This window comes from Cornus florida, unplaced genomic scaffold (assembly GCF_030987335.1).
Source record: "Cornus florida cultivar Cherokee Brave unplaced genomic scaffold, ASM3098733v1 CherokeeBrave_3.0.0_Hap2_Chr04, whole genome shotgun sequence".
NCBI lineage: Eukaryota > Viridiplantae > Streptophyta > Magnoliopsida > Cornales > Cornaceae > Cornus > Cornus florida.
In genome coordinates this window covers 72,013,866-72,034,936 of record NW_026775574.1, presented here as the reverse complement: position 1 = coordinate 72,034,936, position 21,071 = coordinate 72,013,866, and the positions used below count along the sequence as shown (strand labels likewise).

Sequence of the window (21,071 nt, the reverse complement as noted above, 5' to 3'; positions counted from 1 at the left end):
ACCCTATTAGAATCTATCTCCTGCATGCCCTTGCATGCCTGAGGCAGAATAAAAAATAGGGTAAAGTGCAAAAAACCCCCTTCAACTATTGGCCATATGCAATTAACCCCCCTGAACTACAATTTGCCCCCTTAAACTATTGAATTTGGTGCAATTGACCCCCAATGTGACATCTCCGGCCAATTGGTGTAAACAGAAATAGTAAAAGACAATTTTACCCCTATATAAAGCCACGTTGTTTCAAAAAAATTTAGCAACCACCAGCTAAAAAAATAAATTCTGAAAAAAAAAAAAAAAAAAAATCAGGCCATCACCGTGAGTCAACCATGGCCGAACCAGCCCATCACCGTTCAGCCCACCATTCAAGCTCGTCCCCACTGCCGTCTCTTCATCCGCAAGCTCACAGCCGAAGTCGCAACCAGCTCATCGCCGTTCAGCCGCAACTAGCCCATCGCCGCGAGTCAACCATGGCCGAACCAGCCCATCTTCGTTCAGCCCACCTTGCTCATCGGTCCTCTCCATCATCCGAGCTTTATCCCTGCAGCCGTCGCTTCATCTGAGCGCCGCCGAGTCATCCACGGCCGAGCCACCGCTGATCCAGCCCGCCGATCTCACCGCTGCATTTCGCCGCTGCCGCCACTTCACTGCCGGCCCATTCCTCGCCAGAGTCACCATCGCCGTCCAACCCCCCACCGGAGGAATCACTATTCCTCCCGATCGACCAAAGCATACAAACAGAGACAAACAGAATTATACGATCATCAGTTTGTGCATATATATGTATATAGAATTACAGAAACGATATAGAGAGAGAAAGAGGAGAGGAGAGAGAGAGTGCGAATAAATTGAGGAAAATAAACCCTTATCCTCTGAAGCGAATTCTGAGTTGTGATATTTGTGGTTATCGGAGTCCAAGCTTGTGCACCTCACGGCCAAGAGTCATCCGTCTACACGACCTGCCTTCATCGGCTCCGCGCCGACCAAGAGCTCATCACACAGCCGCCAGATCTATTCTCACAGCTCTTTTCTTGTCTCCTCCAAATCCGCCGCGAGCTCGATCCACCATAGCCGGATCTGTTCTCACCGGCTTTTCACTGCCATCAACATCCTCAAGCTTGCCGCGCTGCAAATCCAAGTCCAAGACCCAGATCTATCTCGCCGGTCATTTCCATCCTCACAGCCGGATCTGTCTCGCCGGCCATCTTCATCCTCGAAGGTGTAGTTGTGGGGACGGACGGGACGGTGGTGATGGTATCGTCTGTTTTATTGACGATGAACAGTGTATATTTAGTATAAGGGCGTGTTTGGGTGTTTTAAGTGGTTTTGGGTATAAAGGTAAAGGGTTGTATGGTCATTTAAAGAAATTTGGTTTGTCACGTGACCCATCACGTGCGTCTTCACGGCCAAAGTCAACCGGCTTATCACCGGAGGGGGTTAATTGCACCAAATTGATTAGTTCAAGGGGGTTATATGTCAAATTAGTAGATCAGGGGGGTTAATTGCATATGGCCAATAGTTGAAGGGGGTTTTTTGCACTTTACCCTAAAAAATACGAAAAGGGTCAAGTCAAATCACACATTTTATTGCAAAGCTCGTCATTTAGTTGAGCAACACAAATTATGATGTCTGATACTGCGTACCTTCTTCAATGTATATAGCCCCTTGAGATAATCAAGGGCTATAGCTGACCTAATTTGCAATTCCGATCCTCTATTAATACACTTCCGCATTAGAGCAGCAGCTACCTGCCGCTCATATTTTGGTGATGCTGTTGTGCAAGTTGGAAATATTTTGGTGCTATGGGCTGCGATGGTTTTGGATCTTAGAGTGCTGTTGGGATGGGACACTACGTCTTGTATGATGCTATATACTGCGGCGGAAGATAAAATATGCCTTCTGAATGTTGTTAGTAGCATAATGTCATTTTATATAGTCTGTTATCGTAATGTTGTTAGTAGCATTATGTCATTTTATACAGTCCGTTATCGTAATGTAAAGACTCCAAGCCTTCCCACGGTAGAACTGGCACAAAGATTCATGTGTTTGTCTCTTTGCTTTAATGTATTGCCGCTCATGACCAATCCTGCACAAAAGAACATAGATTTAATAAACATTATGATTAAATCAAGTAGGCACCACGGGAGTGTTACAATACCTTACACTTTATGAGCCATAGCTTTGGATCCCTAATGGATGGCAAAAGATCTTCTTGTTGTACATCCGTGCTTCCTCATCACATTCTGTATGACTAGACATGGCATTGAGAGCTTCAACATCTTCGTGTTCATTAGGCAGCAAAGAGTGATGCTGCATTCTTCTAGAATCACTTTTTTTTTTTTTTTTTTTTTTTTTGTACTTACACACACGTCTCTTCTGATACTTAACCTTTAACCTCCTTTTAGAAAGTAAGAGGTCGATACCGCTACTGGTCTTTTGATTTCTAGAATCACTTTCATGTCAAAGTTCAGTTCCATCGCCTTACCATGAAATCTGCGCCATAAGTAGCAAGATAAGACACATAAGAATTCTTAGGACCACCTGTTATAAGCATCGCCAATTATTGGACATGTTTCTTAGGTGCATGTCCACCCTAATGATTGACAATGCAAGTGGATTGGATTTGTAGGTGAGATCTTACTCCAAAGTATTTCATGCCTAAGAAAGAAACTACAAAGTCTCACAATACAAAAGACCATTGCCAATATGTCAAGAATTAAAATATTAAAATATAGTATTTCTATCAATAAGCAAAGTATAATCACAACTCCAAAGACAAGAATTATGTATTGCCAATATGTCAAGAAAGACAGACTAAAATCAACAAACTTCTTTAACAATATTCATAATTAAATTTAGAGTTGTTGATGTTACCGATCGATCAAAGAATAAAAAATTCTAATTAAGTTTTTAAGTTTTTAAAATTTTTTTTTATATTAATTTGTAAGTATTTAAAGATATTATTTTAATGAGTCAAATATTGTAATTCTCGAACAAACTCGTTAAGAAAGTATTTGAGACTACCATCCTTGGAGTTGGAGGAATAACAATAACTAAAAAATTGGGAGCTATAACTTTCACTTTCATGTAAAAACTAGCTTCAACCTTTCTCTTTAAAATTAGAGAATAGCAGTCACCCACTCACTGTATCCATACTAAAAGAAGAGGGAGAAAAATAATTCTTAGTCTGGTATATTTTGGAGAAATTATTAAATGGTTTTTGATTTCGAGTCAATCACCGACTGTCACATAAGTAGATGTGTAAATTTTATGTCAATTTTATTTTAATTTTTGCGTCTAAGGAATTTATAATCCTTCTTGGTTTTGTGACTCTATAATAGATATTTATATTATTGATGAGAGATATGAGCTAAGTGAGAGGTTGCCTTAGAGCATCCACAAGGGGCTCGGGAAGCCCTTTTTCGTGAGCCAAATAGCCCAAAAGCGTTGCATCGGTCTGTAGGTAATTGGGCGGGCCCACATGGCCTTGCTGGCTCCCGGAATACCGTGAGCCCGAGCCCCATAGCAGTTTTTATATTTTTAAATTTTTTCTTTGTCAAAACGACATTGTTTTGAGGGAATCTTTTTTCCTTTTTTAAATCTGGTAGCAACGGTCTGTAACATGCCAAAAGGCCCTATTTCCTTTTTTCAATGTGTATAGCCTTTGAGATAATCAAGGGCTATAGCTGACCTAATTTGCAATTCCGATCCTCTATTAATACACTTCTGCATTAGAGCAGCAGCTACCTGCCGCTCATATTTTGGTGATGCTGTTGTGCAAGTTGGAGATATTTTGGTGCTATGGGCTGCGATGGTTTTGGATCTTAGAGTGCTGTTGGGATGGGACACTACGTCTGGTATGATACTATATACTGCGGCGGAAGATAAAACATGCCTTCTGAATGTTGTTAGTAGCATAATATCATTTTATATAGTCTGTTATCGTAATGTTGTTAGTAGCATTATGTCATTTTATATAGTCTGTTATCGTAATGTAAAGACTCCAAACCTTCCCACGGTAGAACTGGCGCAAAGATTCATGTATTTGTCTCTTTGCTTTAATATCTTGCCGCTCATGACCAATCCTGCACAAAAGAACATAGATTTAATAAACATTATGATTAAATCAAGTAGGCACCACGGGAGTGTTACAATACCTTACACTTTATGAGCCATAGCTTTGGATCCCTAATGGATGGCAAAAGATCTTCTTGTTGTGCATCCGTACTTCCTCATCACATTCTGTATGACTAGACATGGCATTGAGAGCTTCAACATCTTCGTGTTCATTAGGCAGCAAAGATTGATGCTGCATTCTTCTAGAATCACCTTTTTTTTTTTTAATTGGTACTTACACACACACTCTTCTAAGGCTTAACCTCTAACCTCCCTTTAAGAAGTAAGAGGCCGATACCGCCACTGATCTTTTGATTTCTAAAATCATCTTCATGTCAAAGTTCATTTCCATCGCCTTACCAAGAAATCTGCGCCATAAGTAGCAAGATAAGACACATAAGAATTCTTAGGACCACCTGTTATAAGCATTGCCAATTAATTAAATTTGATTTATTGGACATGTTTCTTAGGTGCATGTCCACCCTAATGATTGACCATGCAAGTGGATCGGATTTGTTGGTGAGATCTTACTCCAAAGTATTTCATGCCTAAGAAAGAAACTACAAAGTCTCACAATACAAAAGACCATTGCCAATATGTCAAGAATTAAAATATTAAAATATAGTATTTCTATCAATAAGCAAAGTATACTATAATCACAACTCCAAAGACTAGAATTATGTATTGCCAATTTGTCAAGAAAGACAGACTAAAATCAACAAACTTCTTTAACAATATTCATAATTAAATTTAGAGTTGTTGATGTTACCGATCGATCAAAGAATAAAAAATTCTAATTAAGTTTTTAAGGGTTTTTTTTTTTTTTTTTGTTATTAATTTGTAAGTATTTAAAGATATTATTTTAATGAGTCAAATATCATAATTATCAAACAAACTCATTAAGAAAGAATTTGAGACTACCATCCTTGGAGTTGGAGGAATAACGATAACTAAAAAATTGGGAACTATAACTTTCACTTTCATGTAAAAACTAGCTCCAACCTCTCTCTTTAAAATTGGAGAATAGCAGTCACCCACTTACTCTATCCATACTAAAAGAAGAGGGAGAAAAATAATTCTTAGTCTGATATATTTTGGAGAAATTATTAAATGGTTTTTGATTCCGAGTCAATCACCGACTGTCACATAAGTAAATGTGTAAATTTTATTTTAATTTTTGCCTCTTAGGAATTTATAATCCTTCACGGTTTTGTGACTCTATAATAGATATTTATATTATTGATGAGAGATATGAGGTAAGTGAGAGGTAGCCCTAGAGTATCCACAAGGGGCTCGGGAAGCCCTTTTTCGTGAGCCAAATGGCCTAAATGTGCTGCATCGGTCTGTAAATAATTGGGCGGGCCCACATGGCCTTGCTAGCTCGAGGAATACTGCGAGCCCGAGCCCCATAGCTGTTTTTTTATTTGTAATTTTCTTTGTCAAAACGACTTTGTTTTGAGGGAATCTTTTTTCCCTTTTGAAATCTGGTAGCAACGGTCTGTAACATGCCAAAAGGCGCCCTGTTTGGTAGCATGTATTTTTTGAAAAAAAAAAAAAAAAAAACAAAAATGGGTGATATTGACATATTTAAAAAATAAATAAATAATAAAAAATATATTGTTTAGACATTGTTTGTCAAAAAAAAATTTTTTCCCTTAAAAGTTGATTTTTTAAAAATTTTTTTTGCTTTAAATTTTAAATTTATACTACAAACATGCATTTGGCCATTAAGGTACTATGCTATAAATTTTAAATAAAGTTTAAAAAATCAAATTTTTAACATTTTTCAAAAAAAAAAAAAAAATTCATTTACCTTCTATAAATACCCTAACTCCAACTTATCCAGAAAAAATATATAAAAAATATTCTAATTCCTACCACCATTTACCATATCTAACCCATCTCTATTGTATAAATTTATTTCTCTTCTATAAATTTTATTATTGTTTAGAGTGAAAATTCAAAAAGCCTAGTGGAATGCTAATTTCTGGAAAGCCAAGGTTACTCGCGGGCTCTTAAAATTACTAAAATATAACAGTGTTGGAGAGCTAAAATCCGGAACGACAAATGCTTTTACGAAATAATTCCCTGTGCTTTCAAAAGTTGCAAAGTGCAATACTCAATTAGTCCGACACATTTTCTTATTAATTTGAGAAAAAAAATACTTTACATTTTAAATTACTATTTTACCCTTTCTAATTAATTTGATCAGGAGGAGAAAGGAATATGAGCTGAGATAATTGAATAGTGGCCATGGGTGCAACAGCAAGATGAAACGCAACTAACAACAGGGACAGATAGCAGCATTACTCATCTTCTTACATTTTTTATGTCATCATCCATAACACTTCCAGATGAAACCCAAGCATTCTATATCTTCGTTTTCTTTTTTTTTATTCTTTTTTTACCATCAAGACCAATGCACTTCAAAAAGAAAGCTTATAAAATTGAAATCTGAATAAACAATACTGTAAAAGGTTAAATAGAATGTACATTATGTTCAAGTCTTGGAAAACTAAGGTAAACAAGGCAAAGAAGGGCGCCAAGGTGGCTGGAAGTAAGGAACTAGTCTGTCGTTTTCCGAGACAGTTCCAGTTCCATTTCCATGGTACTGGATTTGTTCCGATCTTCCCGTCCCAAAATCATAGCAAAACACCATGCTTCCCCGCTGAAGATACACAAGTTTTGCATTGCGAGGATGAAATTCTATGAAGCAAATGTGAGGAAGAGAATTACCGATGCCCAACTTCTCATGACTCACTTCTTCCTTCAACACCCATTCACTGCTTGGTATGACGCGAGATAAACTGTAACTAGAAATCTTCTTTTTGAGCTCCCAAACTTTGATCATCAGTTTTTCATTTAAGGCAAACCGAAGAAGACAACCATCCGAAGACGACGAATGTCCCAATATATAATCCATAAAGAATCCCTCTCTCTTTTTGCAACAGAGAGGAGGCAACTCTATCAGCCAGATACTATTTTCCCCCATGTGGGGATCATAAGCCACCAAATGACCGCTAACTTTCCAGTACAACATCCCACCAACTGAGAGACATTGATAGGACATCTCCACCTCATATGAAAATGCAGATGGACAAGTGAGAAATGATTCGCTCCACTTGCCTGTACGAGAAGAGAAAGTTTCTATATGTAATCTGTCATGTGTGGCTCCCTCTTCCACTTCCATAATAGCTGCAACTACTTTGAAATGCACCACACCATCACCATCTTTGCTGCTACGTTCTTCACAAGACAAACCCGCCGAGGATGGAGCATGTCTTGGTTCAGGAAGAGCAAACCATTGGTTTGTTACGGGATTACAAATGTAGTATTTGAAAACTGTAAACCTTTCTAAACGGCATAGTATTAGGCCTTCAGGAGAAGCATCAATAAACAAACGTTTTACAACGATATCCAAACTTATGAATTTCCTTTCCTTACAATTTTGTAGGAATGAAACTTCGAGTGTTGACCCACCATAATCTTGAGCAGCAAGAGTAATCCGAAAGAATCCCAACAATGGGAGAAGAGAATTCTTTCTTTGAGAAAGGTAATTGCTGCAGAAAAGAGGATGAGAGATCAAACTGTTCCATGTCTTTGATACACACTTAAACTTGCAGACGGCATCTAGAGGCAATCGAAGTAAAATCTCATTTACAAGTTCATCGCAGTGTGACACAGCTTCCACACTGCTAAACCTGCTGTGGCACCTCTTCATTATCCTGGAAATTAAGGAGAGAGACACAAAAGGAGATGAATAAAAAATGAAGTAGAAATCAAAATCAAACATTAAAAAAAGAAAGATAATCTAACAGACAGAAAAATTCTGAATAAAAATAACAAAATAAAGTAATTCTGACAGAGAAAAACAAAAAAAAAAAAAAAAAATTTGGCATTCATCAACAAAGGGCCATTAATAAAAAAAGAAAATGAAATTAAAATCAAACACACAAAGAAAGATAATGTGACTGACATAAAAATTCTGAATAAAAATGACAAAAGAATGTAATTGTAAAAAAAAATAGAAAAACGATTTTTTTTTCACCAAAACCAAAAACATAACTCTATTCTTGCAGAGAAGAAACAAAAAAGAAAACCTCAAAAAGAACAGACGTTCACCCATAAATTGTATACCTATAATCGGCAGGATTCATCAGCAAAAGGAGATTAATAAACAAAGAAGTAGAAACTAAAATCAAAGATAATGCTACTCACAAAAATATTCTGAATAAAAAAAAAAAAATGAAGTAATTGTAACAAATATAAAGACTAAAAATGTTTCACTACTAACTAAACTGAAAATTCTGAATTTTAACAAAAATAAAAAAACCAACACAAAAAAGAAAAGAGGAAAAAAAACACTCAAAAAGAAAAAAAACACAATCCGCTCGATTCATCAACAACAGAATAAACAAAGAAAAAGAATTAAAATCAAACACACACAACAGAAGTAATAAAAATAATAATAATGTGCCCAAAAAAAATTTAACTCAAAATTCTGAACTTTCACCATAACCAAACTCTATTCTTAATTTTAACTTCGAGAAGAAGGAAAAAATAAACATAAACTGCATACCCAATCAGCACGATCAATCAAGAAATGGAATTTATTACACAAAACCCAATACAGAATGATACAAATTTAAAACGAAGGAAAACATATAATAATCAGATCAGAGTGAAATTGGATCTCCAAACAGATAGAAATTATGATTAATTACCCATAAACTACATACCCAATCGGCACAATTCGTCAAGAAATGGAATTAATTACACAAAACCAAATACAGAATGATACAAATTTAAAACGAAGGAAAACATAAAATAATCAGAACAGAGTGAAATTGGATCTCCAAACAGATAGAATTATGATTATGATTAATTACCCATAAACTGCATACCCAATCCGCACGATTCATCAAGAAATGGTATTTATTACACAAAACCCAATACAGAATGATACAAATTTAAAACGAAAGAAAACATGAGATAATCAGATCAGAGTGATATTGGATCCCCAAACAGATAGAAATTACGATTAATTACCTGAAGTTGAAGAAGCCGATCAGAGAGAACTGTTGTGGGTTGACTTCTTCGAATGAACTACACTTCCCACTTTGGAGTTCGATGGGAAGAGACGAAGAGAATAAGGCGGCGTCTTTCTAGGGCTTCCCTTTTGGAGAGAGAAAAAGAAGTATAGAGCAGGAAAAAAAAACACTTAAATCTTTGAAACCCTAACCGTAATCCATCCCAAATCAACGTCGTTCCATTTACTACCCGTTCCTTCAACTCCCTTGAATTATTATTAAACTTGACTCTGTTCGACCGTTGGAGAGTAAGGAGAGAGAAATGGTTATGGGAAAACCTTTATTATTATTTTTTCGCAAATAACCCAAGAACTATTAATTTATTATCTACTAATTGCATTAAACTCCCGAGTTATGAGATTGCAATAAACTCTTGAGTTAAAAATAACCCCCTAAATTACTAATTAGTTGCCTTCAAATATGGGCTAAATTTTGAATGACCTAGTTTAGGTTGTATTATGTGATTGATACGCTGACGTGGCAATAAAATATAAAAAAATTTAAATTCTTGTTTTAGAAATTTTCAATTTTTTTTTTTAATTTTTTTTAAGACGTGGCAATACAATATAAAAAAGTTTAAATTCTTATTTTACAAATTTTTAATTTTTTTTAAAAAAAATTTAGAGATATATATATAAAAATAAATGTTCTAAAAAATATATATATAAAGTAATGTTTATATAAACCCCTACACCTTTTTTTTTCACTCAAAAGTCATCTCCTAAGTTGTAGGTTTTAATATTGTACATCAAATACTAATTTCCCTTCTAAATATATTATCAAACATTTTTTTAAAAGTACTTATTATGTTGTTAGACTTATATTTTCTTTTATTAATTGGGCTTACAGTTAGTATGTGAAATTAATATGTCCTCAAAAAATGTGTTGTCAAAAAATGTTTTGATATGCATTTTAAGAATTATATAAATTGTCAATATGTCCCTCGCCAATGTAACGAGATAACCCACAAAAAATCGACAAACTTTGAGAGTATAATGTAATTTTGTATTGAAGGATCACATGCCGATTGGAATGGTGTAATTATTATTATTCTAGCCGAATAGTTTAGCTGACGGTTTGGGTCAAATAAACCATGACTATTGATGGTCAATTAAAACAATGTAAGAATGGCATCACCATTCTAATGATCGGTTTAATCAATTTAAACCGAATTACAAATTAAATATTTCAAAATAACCCTCACAATGAAAAATAAACTAAACTAACAAAATAATATTCTTCTATGAATTTTTTTTTTAAAGGAGGCAACAATTGTGTAGACGACCCCATTTGGGATGGTCACCACCACCATTGCTGCCACCTTCCACCGACACTACTGTTCCCGCTTTTCAATTTCTTTCAAAAATAATTTACAATTTATTCCATCCTAGATTTGAAATTGGTCCAATCAAACATTAAACAATGATAGTTTACAACAGAATGACAATGACTATTTCAATACATTCCTATTCTCATTTCCACTAAAAGCGAAAAAATACAGGTGTAATTATTATTATTTTTCTTAATTGATACTCACACACACATGACCCGAACTCTGATCTCCCTTTGAAAAGTAAGAATCTCTTCCTTTGAAAAGTAAGAGTTTAGAACTGCTAGGCCACTGACTTGACAATACCCATGTTATTTTCACCACCAAATAATTCACTGTGAATTGCAAATGTTTTTATGTTAGAGAGGCAAACAATACGAGGCACTGAGATAATTGACTAGTAGCATTACTCATATTGTCAACAAATAATACACTTGCTTTCAAAAGTTGCAAAATAGTGTGATATATTTACTTATTATTTTGACAAAAAGTATTACATTATACATCACCATTTTACCCTTGTGGATTGTGAATGTTTTTATGTTACAGAGGGCAAAACGGATATGAGGCACTGAGATAATTGAATAGCAGCTTGTTAGACTTTGTGTCATCCATAACACTCCCATATGAAGTGAAACCTGAATATATAAAGTTGTACAAGGTCACAAAGAATGTATTACATTATGTTAAGACCAATGCACTTCAAAAAGCTAGCTTATAAATTGAAATCTGAACAAAAAAAGTTGTAAAAGGTTACAAAGAATGTATACATAGAATGTTAAGTCCAAGTTAAACAAGGCAAAGAAAGGCGCCAAGGTGGTTGGAAGTAAGGAACTAGTCCGTCGTTTGACGAGGCAGTTCCAAGATACTGAATTCGTTCCAATCTTCTAGTCTCAAAATCATAGCAAAACATCATTCTTCCCTGCCTAAGATACACAAGTTTTGCATCGCGAGGATGAAAATTTATCAAGCGAATGCCATGAAGAAAATTGCCGATGCCCAACTTCTCGAGACTCGCTTCTTCCTTCAACACCCATTCACTACTTGGTATGATGCGAGATAAGCTATAACTAGAAAGCTTCTTCTTGAGTTCCAACACTTTGATCATCAGTTTTTCTTTTACAGCTACAGCAAACCGAAGAAGACAACCATCCCGTGACGACGACTGTCCCAAGACATATTCCATATAGGATCCCTTTTTCTTTTTGAGACAAGGAGGAGGCAACTCTATCAGCCAGAGACGATTTTCCCCCATGTTGGGATCATAAGCAGCCAAATGACCACAACTAAATTTCCAGTACAAGATCCCACCTACTGAATGACATCGGTAGGACTCGCCATCGTCATCTGAAAATTCAGATGGAGAAGTGATAAATGATTCGCTCCATTCGCCTGTCCGAGAAGAGAAAGTTTCTAAATGTAATCCGTCATATGCGGCTCCCACTCTATTTTCCATAATAGCTAGAGTTACTTTGAAATGCACTACACCATCACCATCTTTGCTGCTACATTCCTCACAAGATAAAGCCTCCGAGGATGGAAAATGTCCTGGTTGAGGAAGAGTTAACCATTGATTTGAGACGGGATTACAGACGTAGTATTTCAAAACCATGTTGCCATTTGAACAGCATAGTATTAGGCCTTCAGGAGAAATATAGCTAAGCATACAGTCTTCAAACAAATCCAAATTTGTAAATTTCTTTTCCTTACAATTTTGTAGGAATGAGTATTTAATTGTTGACCGACCATTATATCTATGAGAACAAGTAATCCGAAAGAATCCCAACAATGGGAGAAGAGAATTCTTTCTTTGAGAAAGGTAATTGCTGCAGAAAAGAGGATGAGAGATCAAACTGTTCCATGTCTTCGATACACACTTAAACTTGCAGACGGCATCTAGAGGCAATCGAAGCAAAATCTCATTTACAAGTTCATCGCAGTGTGACACAGCTTCCGCACTGCTAAACCTGCTGTGGCACCTCTTCATTATCCTGGAAATTAAGGAGAGAGATACAAAAGGAGATCAATAAACAATTTATGAAATAGAAATTAAATTAAACACACAAAAAGAAAGATAATGTGACATACAGAAAAATTCTGTATAAAAACAACAAAATAAAGCACTTCTGACAAGAGGTAGGAATATATATATATCAACAAAAGGAGAATAATAAACAAAGAAAAAGAAATTAAAATCAAACACACAAAAAGAAAGATAATGTGACTGACATAAAAATTCTGAATAAAAATAACAAAAGAAAGTAATTGTAACAAATACAAAAACAAAAAAAGTTTTACCAAAACCAAACTCTACTCTGGCAGAGAAGAAAGAAAAAAGAAGACCCCAAAAAGAACACATTTTTAACCATTAATTGAATACCTATTCAGCAGGATTCATCAACAAAAGGAGATTAATAAACAAAGAAGAAGAAACTAAAATCAAAGATAATGTGACTGACATAAAAATTCAGAATAAAAATAAAATGAAGCAATTGTAACGAATATAACAACTAAAAAAGTTTCATTATTAAGGAAACTGAAAATTCTGAACTTTTACCAGAATCATAAAAAACAAAAAAACACAAAATTTTACCCATAAATTGCATACACAATCCACTCGATTCAGCATGAAAAAAATAAACGAAGAAAAAGAAATTAAAATCAAACACACACAACAAAGCAATAATAATAATTGTAACAAATAGAAAAACTAAAAAAGTTTCATTCTAAACTCAAAATTCTGAACTTTCACCATAACCAAAACACAACAGAACTCTAGTCTTAATTGTAACTTCGAAACGAAAGAATAAGAAAATACGCTTACACATAAACTGCATACCCAATCGGCACGATTCATCAAGAAATGGAATTAATGACACAAAACCCAATACAGAATGATACAAATTTAAAACGAAGGAAAACACGAAATAATCAGAACAGAGTGAAATTGGATCAGATAGAAATTAAGATTAATTACCTGAAGTTGAAGAAGCCAATCAGAGAGAACTGTGGGTTGGCTTCTTCGAATGAACTCTACACTTCCCACTGGATTGATTTGGAGTTCGATCGGAAGTGACGAAGAGACAAAGGCGGCGGCTTTCTAGGGCTCCGCAAAAAACATATAGAGAAAAAATAAGGGGCCACTCTATATATATATATATATATATATATATATATATATATGTTAAGATAAAATAACAATAATAATAATAATAAGCTTAAGGTGCAAGAAAACTCTTGAATTATTTTATATTTTATATTTGCAAGTAACTCATGAACTATTAATTTATTATCTACTAATTGCATTAAACCCCCAAGTTATGAAATTGCAATAGACTCCTGAATTAAAAATAACTCTCTAAATTATTAATTCGTTCCATTTAAGTACGAGCGTTATACAACCATCAACGAAAATAATAAATTATTATTTAGACCTTATTTGAACAACCTTGTTTAGATTGTATTATGTTGTTGATACGCTGAGGTGGAAATAAAATATAAAAAAAATTTAAATTCTTATTTTATAAATTCTCAAAGTTTCAAAAAAAAAAATAAACAAATAATTTTAGAGATATATATATAGAGAGAAAAAAGTTTTAAAAATATATATATAAAGTAATGTGCACATAACCCCTATACCTTTTTTCACTTGAAATTCATCTCCTAAGTTGTAGGTTTTATTATTGTATGTCAAATACTAATTTCCCTTCTAAATATATTATCAAGCATTTTTTTTTTTTTTTTTTAAAGTACTTATTATGTTATTAGACTTATATTTTCTTTTATCAATTGGGCTTATAATTAGTATGTGAAATTAATATGTTGTCAAAAAAATGTTTTGATATGCGTTTTAAGAATTATATAAATTGTCAATATATCCCTCGCTAGTATAATGAGATAACCCACAAAAAGTCAGCAAGCTTTGAGAGTAGAATGTAATTTTGTGTCGGAGGATCACATACGATCGAAATGGTGTAATTATTACGGAATATTATTCTAGCCGAATAGTTTAGTAGATGTTTTGGGTCAAATAAACTATTGGCATTGATGGTCAATTGAAACAATGTAAGAATGGTATCACCACTCTAATGATTGGTTGAATCAATTTAAACCGAATTACAAATGAAATATTTCAAAATAATCCTCACAATGAAAAATAAACTAAACTAACAAAATAACATTCTTCTATGATTTTTTTTTGAAGTAATTGAGGTGGCAGTGAAGGTGTTTGGTAGTGGTTTGTGGAAGGCGGTAATAGTAGAAGGCAACAATTGTGTGTAGACGACCCCATTTGTGATGGTCGTCACCACCATTTCTACCACCTTCTACCAACAATTCCAATTTCTTTTTTAAAAAAATTTACAATTTATTCCATCCTAGATTTTGAAATCGGCTAAATCAAACATTAGAACAATAATCGTTTACTATAGAATGAGAATGACTATTTCAATTCATTCCTATTCTTATTCTCATTATTTAAATTCATTCCCATTCTCATTCCAACTAAAAGCGAAGAATGATTGTATACTATAGGTTGTATTAAGTTGTTGATATGCTGATGTGTCAATAAAATCTCAAAAAATTCAAATACTTAATTTACAAATTCTCAAAGTTTAAATAAAAAAAGAGTTTTAAACATATATATAGAGAAAAAAGTTTCAAAAAATATATATTGGTAATGTGCACATAACACCATTATACTATGAGATTAGTAGCATATATACCCTTTTGGACATTTTCGAAAGAATAAAAGGACAAGACGGGTATTACAACACTAATTTATGCCAAATTTATGATTTAAGAGTATTTTTGCACAATGTATATATATATTTTCTGCACTTGTCTCATATTTATTTGTATATATATATATATATAAACTCATCCAAACCTACCAAAAAAAAAAAAAAAAAAAAATCATTTTGTATGTTGTCTGTACAATTATTTCCTTCATTAAACAAAAGGCCACCATAACCAGAAACGAAGGAAAAAAAATAAAAAAGCCTCTGACTCATTTGGTCATTTATAATAGGCACAAATATTATAATTTTTTCTCTACAAATATAAAATAATTACATGTATTAAATACATAATAAGCACATATAAGTAGGTTTATGTACATAGAGAGGCCCAGTTTTAAGGTCCATCGCCAAATGAACAAACTTGATCAAGGCCTATTGCAATTCAAATGTGATCTTCAACGTATCACAATGTGGCTGCATTTCCCTTTGGAGATGTCTACACATATAAATAGAGTTATCGACCAACACTTTAGGCTCTCAACTTTATCTTCTCTAAGGAGTAAAGTGAAATCTTGAAGGTTCGATCAATCTTCCTAAGGACAAAAGTAAGTATCGCTATAGTAATTTCTTTAAGCAATTAAGAGCACAAACACTTTTAACATTCAAGAATTAATTCAAAAAAAAAATTGTTCATTTTTCCTATTATTCTTTTAAAATTAATGAAGTATTGAGCTCATAAACTTCATAAGCTCAAGACATCCGACGAATTCGCATGTTTAAAATTTAGACAGAGGTTTTCAGTTATAAAATGATAAATTCAATCCCTAAAAAGGTAATTTAATTTTTTAAGGCCTATATCATACCATGTAGTAGAGTGGGTCCTTACAGATTATATCATTTTTAAAAATTCGGCACGTTCAAAATGAACTTTCGAATATAGTTTCTCCTAGGAGTTGTGACAAATTATAGCGAAGAAGGAAAACCGGGTAAGAGAGTTATAGGAATCTTTTTGACTTTTGCAACCTTGGTGGTTTTCTTATTGAACCGTTATTTTCCTTATTTTCTAAGCTTTTTATAAATTCCTGCATTAGCTCTTTACTGAATTAATCAAATTCATTTTCAGTTATAAAATGATAGATTACCATCCCTAAAAATTTCATTTAATTTTTTAAGGCCCATACAAAACAACAAGCCATCAAGCCCAATATGTAAACCAACAAGAAGAAAACAATTACACTTCAAATGAACTAAAAAAAAGCCCAAACAAAAGAAGCCCAGATGGCCCAATTTTAAAAGATTAACTACCACCAAAACCCACGGTGGGAAGTGGGAACCATCAAAGGGGATGGAAATGGTGGTTAAAATTTATTTACAAAATTTATCTCCGTGTGACATTTGGCAAAACTTCAGGGAGTGTCAATGTAATTAACCCCAAACTTTTACAAAAGTTTGACCGAAGGAACACATGAAATAATAATTTGGACCCGTGTTAAATTCAAATGGTGGTAAGGCTCGGTTCAATTTATAAAAAATAATTTTCAAAAAACATAAAAACTGTCAAACAACCTTGATTTTGTTTAGTTTATTGATTTTTAGTTCTCAAAAAACAGAAAAACCGCTTTAAGAAAACTGAACCAAGCATAAGCCCAAACTTCCCATTCTTTTCAAGAATAACAAAGCTTACATGGATTGCGTGCAACAACAAAGGACTAAAATGCAGACCAAAAAACATAATACTTATTATTGTTGATGAATGGATACAAACACGTACTTAAAGAAAAGAAAAGAAATGGTACAACCTCAGGTTTCACTAAATGAATTCTCAGTTACTCATCAGCCATGGCTAACTCCAACGCATAGTCATCCCGATCCTGCAAAAACACATTGAAGAAGTAATTTAATTCTTCGAGAAGAATAATGCAATGCAATGTTATCTCATTCCATCCTTTTCTATTAGTAGTATTCTCAAGGGAACATAAGCTGTGTCTCTGGAAATTTTTAGGAATAGAGAACTTACTATGGGTCCTCGGGCAAAATATCTCCCAAATTGAAGCCAATATACCTGCAAAAGTGAAGGATTTCAACATTCCATGTTCCAAATGAACAAAGAGGATTATTTTTTTAATGCACCATAAAACATGCCATCCCCCAATCCCACTCTCTCCCCTAATGTGCATCCAGACAAAATGCTGCAAGGAATCTGATCCCAAATTCTCCCAGGCAAGCCACAATAACTTTTCGATTCAGTGAGAATACCTCTGGGAAAATAAAAGTGTTAGCCCAGTGCATGAGGCTCCCGCCATTGCGGGGGCTGGGAGGATTAGATGTACGTAGTCTTACCTCTACGAAAATAGGGGCTGCACAAATCTATCATCAAGAATGGGAATTTTGAAGAAAATGGATTAAACTGAAACCAAGTCATCTCATGGAATTCTAATTAGTCCTCTACATGTGCACTTTATTACACTTATCGGAGGTTCAAATATGCTGTCAGTTTTTTTTTTTTTTTAAACTGAACTGGATATAGTTCTGTATATTACCTCATCCTCATCCTGTGTTTCGACTTCAATATCTGAGGTTGGAAAGCCCACACAAAGAAGTGCATAACCCTGAATTACAGATAAAATAAGCATCAATTTTGCAATGATTTATTAAAATACTTGTTTCCTCTTTCCTGGCTGGAAACCATAATTTCTCCTAGTTATAAGATAAAGAAAAGTAAGAGTGAGACATGTTTCATTTTGACAAGCAGCTGCATTGGTTGAGTCTTTTCTTTGTCCCTTTTTTTTTCTTTGTTCTTTTCTTCAGGGTTTGGTTGACATGTAAAAAATCAACTTTAACAATATCCACTTAAATACATGCAGAAAGTCGAAACCAATTTCTTGACCACTTACACGATAATCATTTGAAAGAGTTTCACTGTTAATTTGATTACTTTACAAGATTTATTCATCATCTTGCCTTTAATGTAAATTTTTTATGGTTAAATATCCAACGTTCATGAGCAAGAAGAGTGGTGGTTAAGAAGCAACACAGAATTACTAGTCCCCCAGAAAAGAAAAAGTACATTAATATTATGTTGCCTACAAGTTAATGACCTGCATGTTTCAGATAGCTTCTTATTAAGTATGTCAATTTTATATTGTTAGATTGACCAATAGATGACTCAACATAAAGTTGTCATACGAACTTTACATTGATGCTGTTATCTCAAATGAATCAATCATAAACTTGCGACTGTGGTGCATGATATGCACAAAAGATAAATTGATAAGCTGATTAAATGGAACATTAGACCAAGAAAGAACTTCCATATTGAACCTCTAATTTGCATTATTTAGGTGATGATACAATCTAGTAAAAAATTTAACCCATGAATCCAGAGATAAATTATACATGCCTTAGATTTCAATTCTGCAGATATCCCTAATGCTTCAGGCTGTCTAATTTCTCCAGATTTTATACGAACAGCACAGCTAGTACAACAACCTGTAATATAAAAAGCTCTTCAGTTGGTAAAGTTTCCACTAGTTAAAATAACAAAGTTTATATTCATGGCAGAGTTACAGGACAATCACCCCATAGAACTAGGAGTGAAAAGCACAACACAAAAGGGGAGCAAGATTCACGACATAGCGACAACCTAGGAAACCAATCTCTTTGTAATTAATAACGGGAAATAATGCTGACCTACTCACAAAAAAATCAAGTGACTGAATAAACCTAACAGATTAAAATGTGAAGTTGTGCAGCCATATCTTCCTCCTTATACAACAAATTGTCAGTTTAATCTATTCCATGTATAAAGTAATTCAGTTTACATGTAGTATTACATAATTCACTTAATATGTATAAGTACATAATTAGTAACAACATATAAGTACATAGCTAGTAACCAGGGGCGGACCTTGAACTTTAGGTAAGGGGGGCAAGACTGAAATTTTGGAATAATTTCAGAGGAGGCATTAGTAATATTTTGGGGATATATATTGAAAAAAAGAAAAAATAACATGGTATATTAGTAAAAAATTAAAAATTCATGGGAGGCAATTGCCCCCCTCACTTGCTACTAGGTCCGTCCCTGCTAGTAACAACACATACGGACAACATAGAAGAATGGGATGCTGAAAGTGGATCCTAGGGTTATATGTGAAAAATCGATCTAAAAAACCATGTAATATTTGGATCATTCAACATGGAACTTGGACAAAATACCTAAAGCAACATGCTCATTGCCGACCAATATAGCATACCCGTCCAACACATAGATTAAAGGCTCATATATATTTCAGGCCAAGGACCATGGTAGCTTGGAAGAGAGCTAAGGGCACTACAATGTTTTGAAGCAACCCCGAGGGACGCTGCACCCTTTGGATGGATTCTTACCTAGGAATAACATGGAAGCACCCTAGAGCTTTGGTGCTTCAAGGACTGGACTCATTGAATGACATGTATCTTAGTTAAGGGGCAGTATTACAGGCTAGCCTAGCTAGGCAGCAGCATTCCTTACCAACAGAGAATTGCACTTGTCCCTTTGGCACACTTGGAAGGGGGAGACACTGCACACAGGACTTCGTTGATTGTGCACTGTCTTTAATGAAACTCCACCATTATACATTTTCTTCTACAATGCAACTATAAAATATCTTCACATTGTATTGTGGTCTAGCCATATTTGACGTAACTCAATGCTCAGGCTCTAGTTTTTAATGTCAATCGCATCGGTTATTGATTAACCATATGATTTTCGGAATTAGAATTATGGTGCTCTGCCAAAAAGTTGACTTTATACCCAATTACAAATATCGAGCTTCTATTCTTCCTGTTTTCAAAAACTTTTGCTCTTTAATAAGCAGCCCATATTGAAGATTTATATTGTTATTCTTATAGAAGTCTCCTCTAGAACACAATTGATGCATTATCAAAATCCGATTCGAGCCGGACTATTGCTTTTAATTAATGATCAGAATTTCACACATTGTGACTTCTATTTTCCAGAATACAGATATCAAAGAAGCCCCCTTTTTTTTCTTCTTCTCACATAATTTCCAAGAAGAACGAAAAATGGACAATCACAAACTTCCCAATCAATGCAAAATTAAGAAATTTACAGTTACTCCCTTACTACATCCAACACACACACATATCCATCCACACACACACATTTATATAATTGTGTGAAGAAAAACTGAGAAATGATGTGCTACATTATTAAAAATTGACGAATTACATAAAAATACCGTGTCTACAAGCGAATGGCAACGATATATTCTGAGATTCAGCTGTATGTAGTATATATTGGTCCTGCAATCGAATTAATGAACCCAACCCATTGTTGATTAATAAAAATTATTCATAACAGAAGAATAAAGTACCTTACTTTACAAACAAACAGACAGATATATACATACATATATGATTATATATATATATATATATATATATATATATATATAAACGTTTATATTTATTATAATGCCTAGAAATGAAAAGGATAAATTTACCTCGGGAACGAGGAACTCGTGAACGAGGCCGCGCTGTCTGTCGTGAACGGTGACTTTGTGAGTTGGAACTGATGGTGAATAGACACCAATTTGACCGGAGACTCCTACCGGCGTTTGGAGCTCCGACGTCGTTTTATAGCCACGTTTTGACAAATGCAAGGCGTACTTGGTGGTGTTCGGCGAAGGAAACTGTCGATTAAGTGCCGGTTTTCGGTGGATTGAAGTGCAGAGATTACACGGCGCTAGAAGAGCCATGCCTGTTTCTCTCTCCAGCGATCTTACAGTTGGTATAAAG

The 21,071-nt window shown here is 34.2% G+C and overlaps 3 protein-coding genes across 3 annotated transcripts; all 3 read right to left on the bottom strand.

The window, feature by feature from the left end:
- Positions 1–6,552: 6,552 nt before the first annotated feature.
- Positions 6,553–9,474, bottom strand: LOC132303503 (F-box protein At5g03970-like). The gene is made up of 2 exons (XM_059800782.1): positions 9,163–9,474; positions 6,553–7,838 (listed from the first exon to the last, which is right to left on the bottom strand). The coding sequence occupies exon 2, from the start codon at positions 7,832–7,834 to the stop codon at positions 6,629–6,631; it is 1,206 nt and encodes a 401-aa protein (XP_059656765.1). The 5' UTR covers positions 7,835–7,838; positions 9,163–9,474; the 3' UTR covers positions 6,553–6,628.
- A 1,686-nt stretch (positions 9,475–11,160) lies between these two features.
- On the bottom strand, positions 11,161–13,664 carry LOC132303502 (F-box protein At5g03970-like). Its single transcript, XM_059800781.1, has 2 exons — positions 13,511–13,664; positions 11,161–12,524 (listed from the first exon to the last, which is right to left on the bottom strand). The coding sequence occupies exon 2, from the start codon at positions 12,518–12,520 to the stop codon at positions 11,312–11,314; it is 1,209 nt and encodes a 402-aa protein (XP_059656764.1). The 5' UTR covers positions 12,521–12,524; positions 13,511–13,664; the 3' UTR covers positions 11,161–11,311.
- A 3,249-nt stretch (positions 13,665–16,913) lies between these two features.
- Positions 16,914–21,071, bottom strand: LOC132303500 (ferredoxin C 2, chloroplastic). Its single transcript, XM_059800778.1, has 6 exons — positions 20,777–21,071; positions 20,513–20,576; positions 18,673–18,761; positions 17,813–17,881; positions 17,290–17,334; positions 16,914–17,143 (listed from the first exon to the last, which is right to left on the bottom strand). Exons 1-6 carry the CDS (start codon positions 21,029–21,031, stop codon positions 17,099–17,101), a joined length of 567 nt encoding a protein of 188 aa, XP_059656761.1. The 5' UTR covers positions 21,032–21,071; the 3' UTR covers positions 16,914–17,098.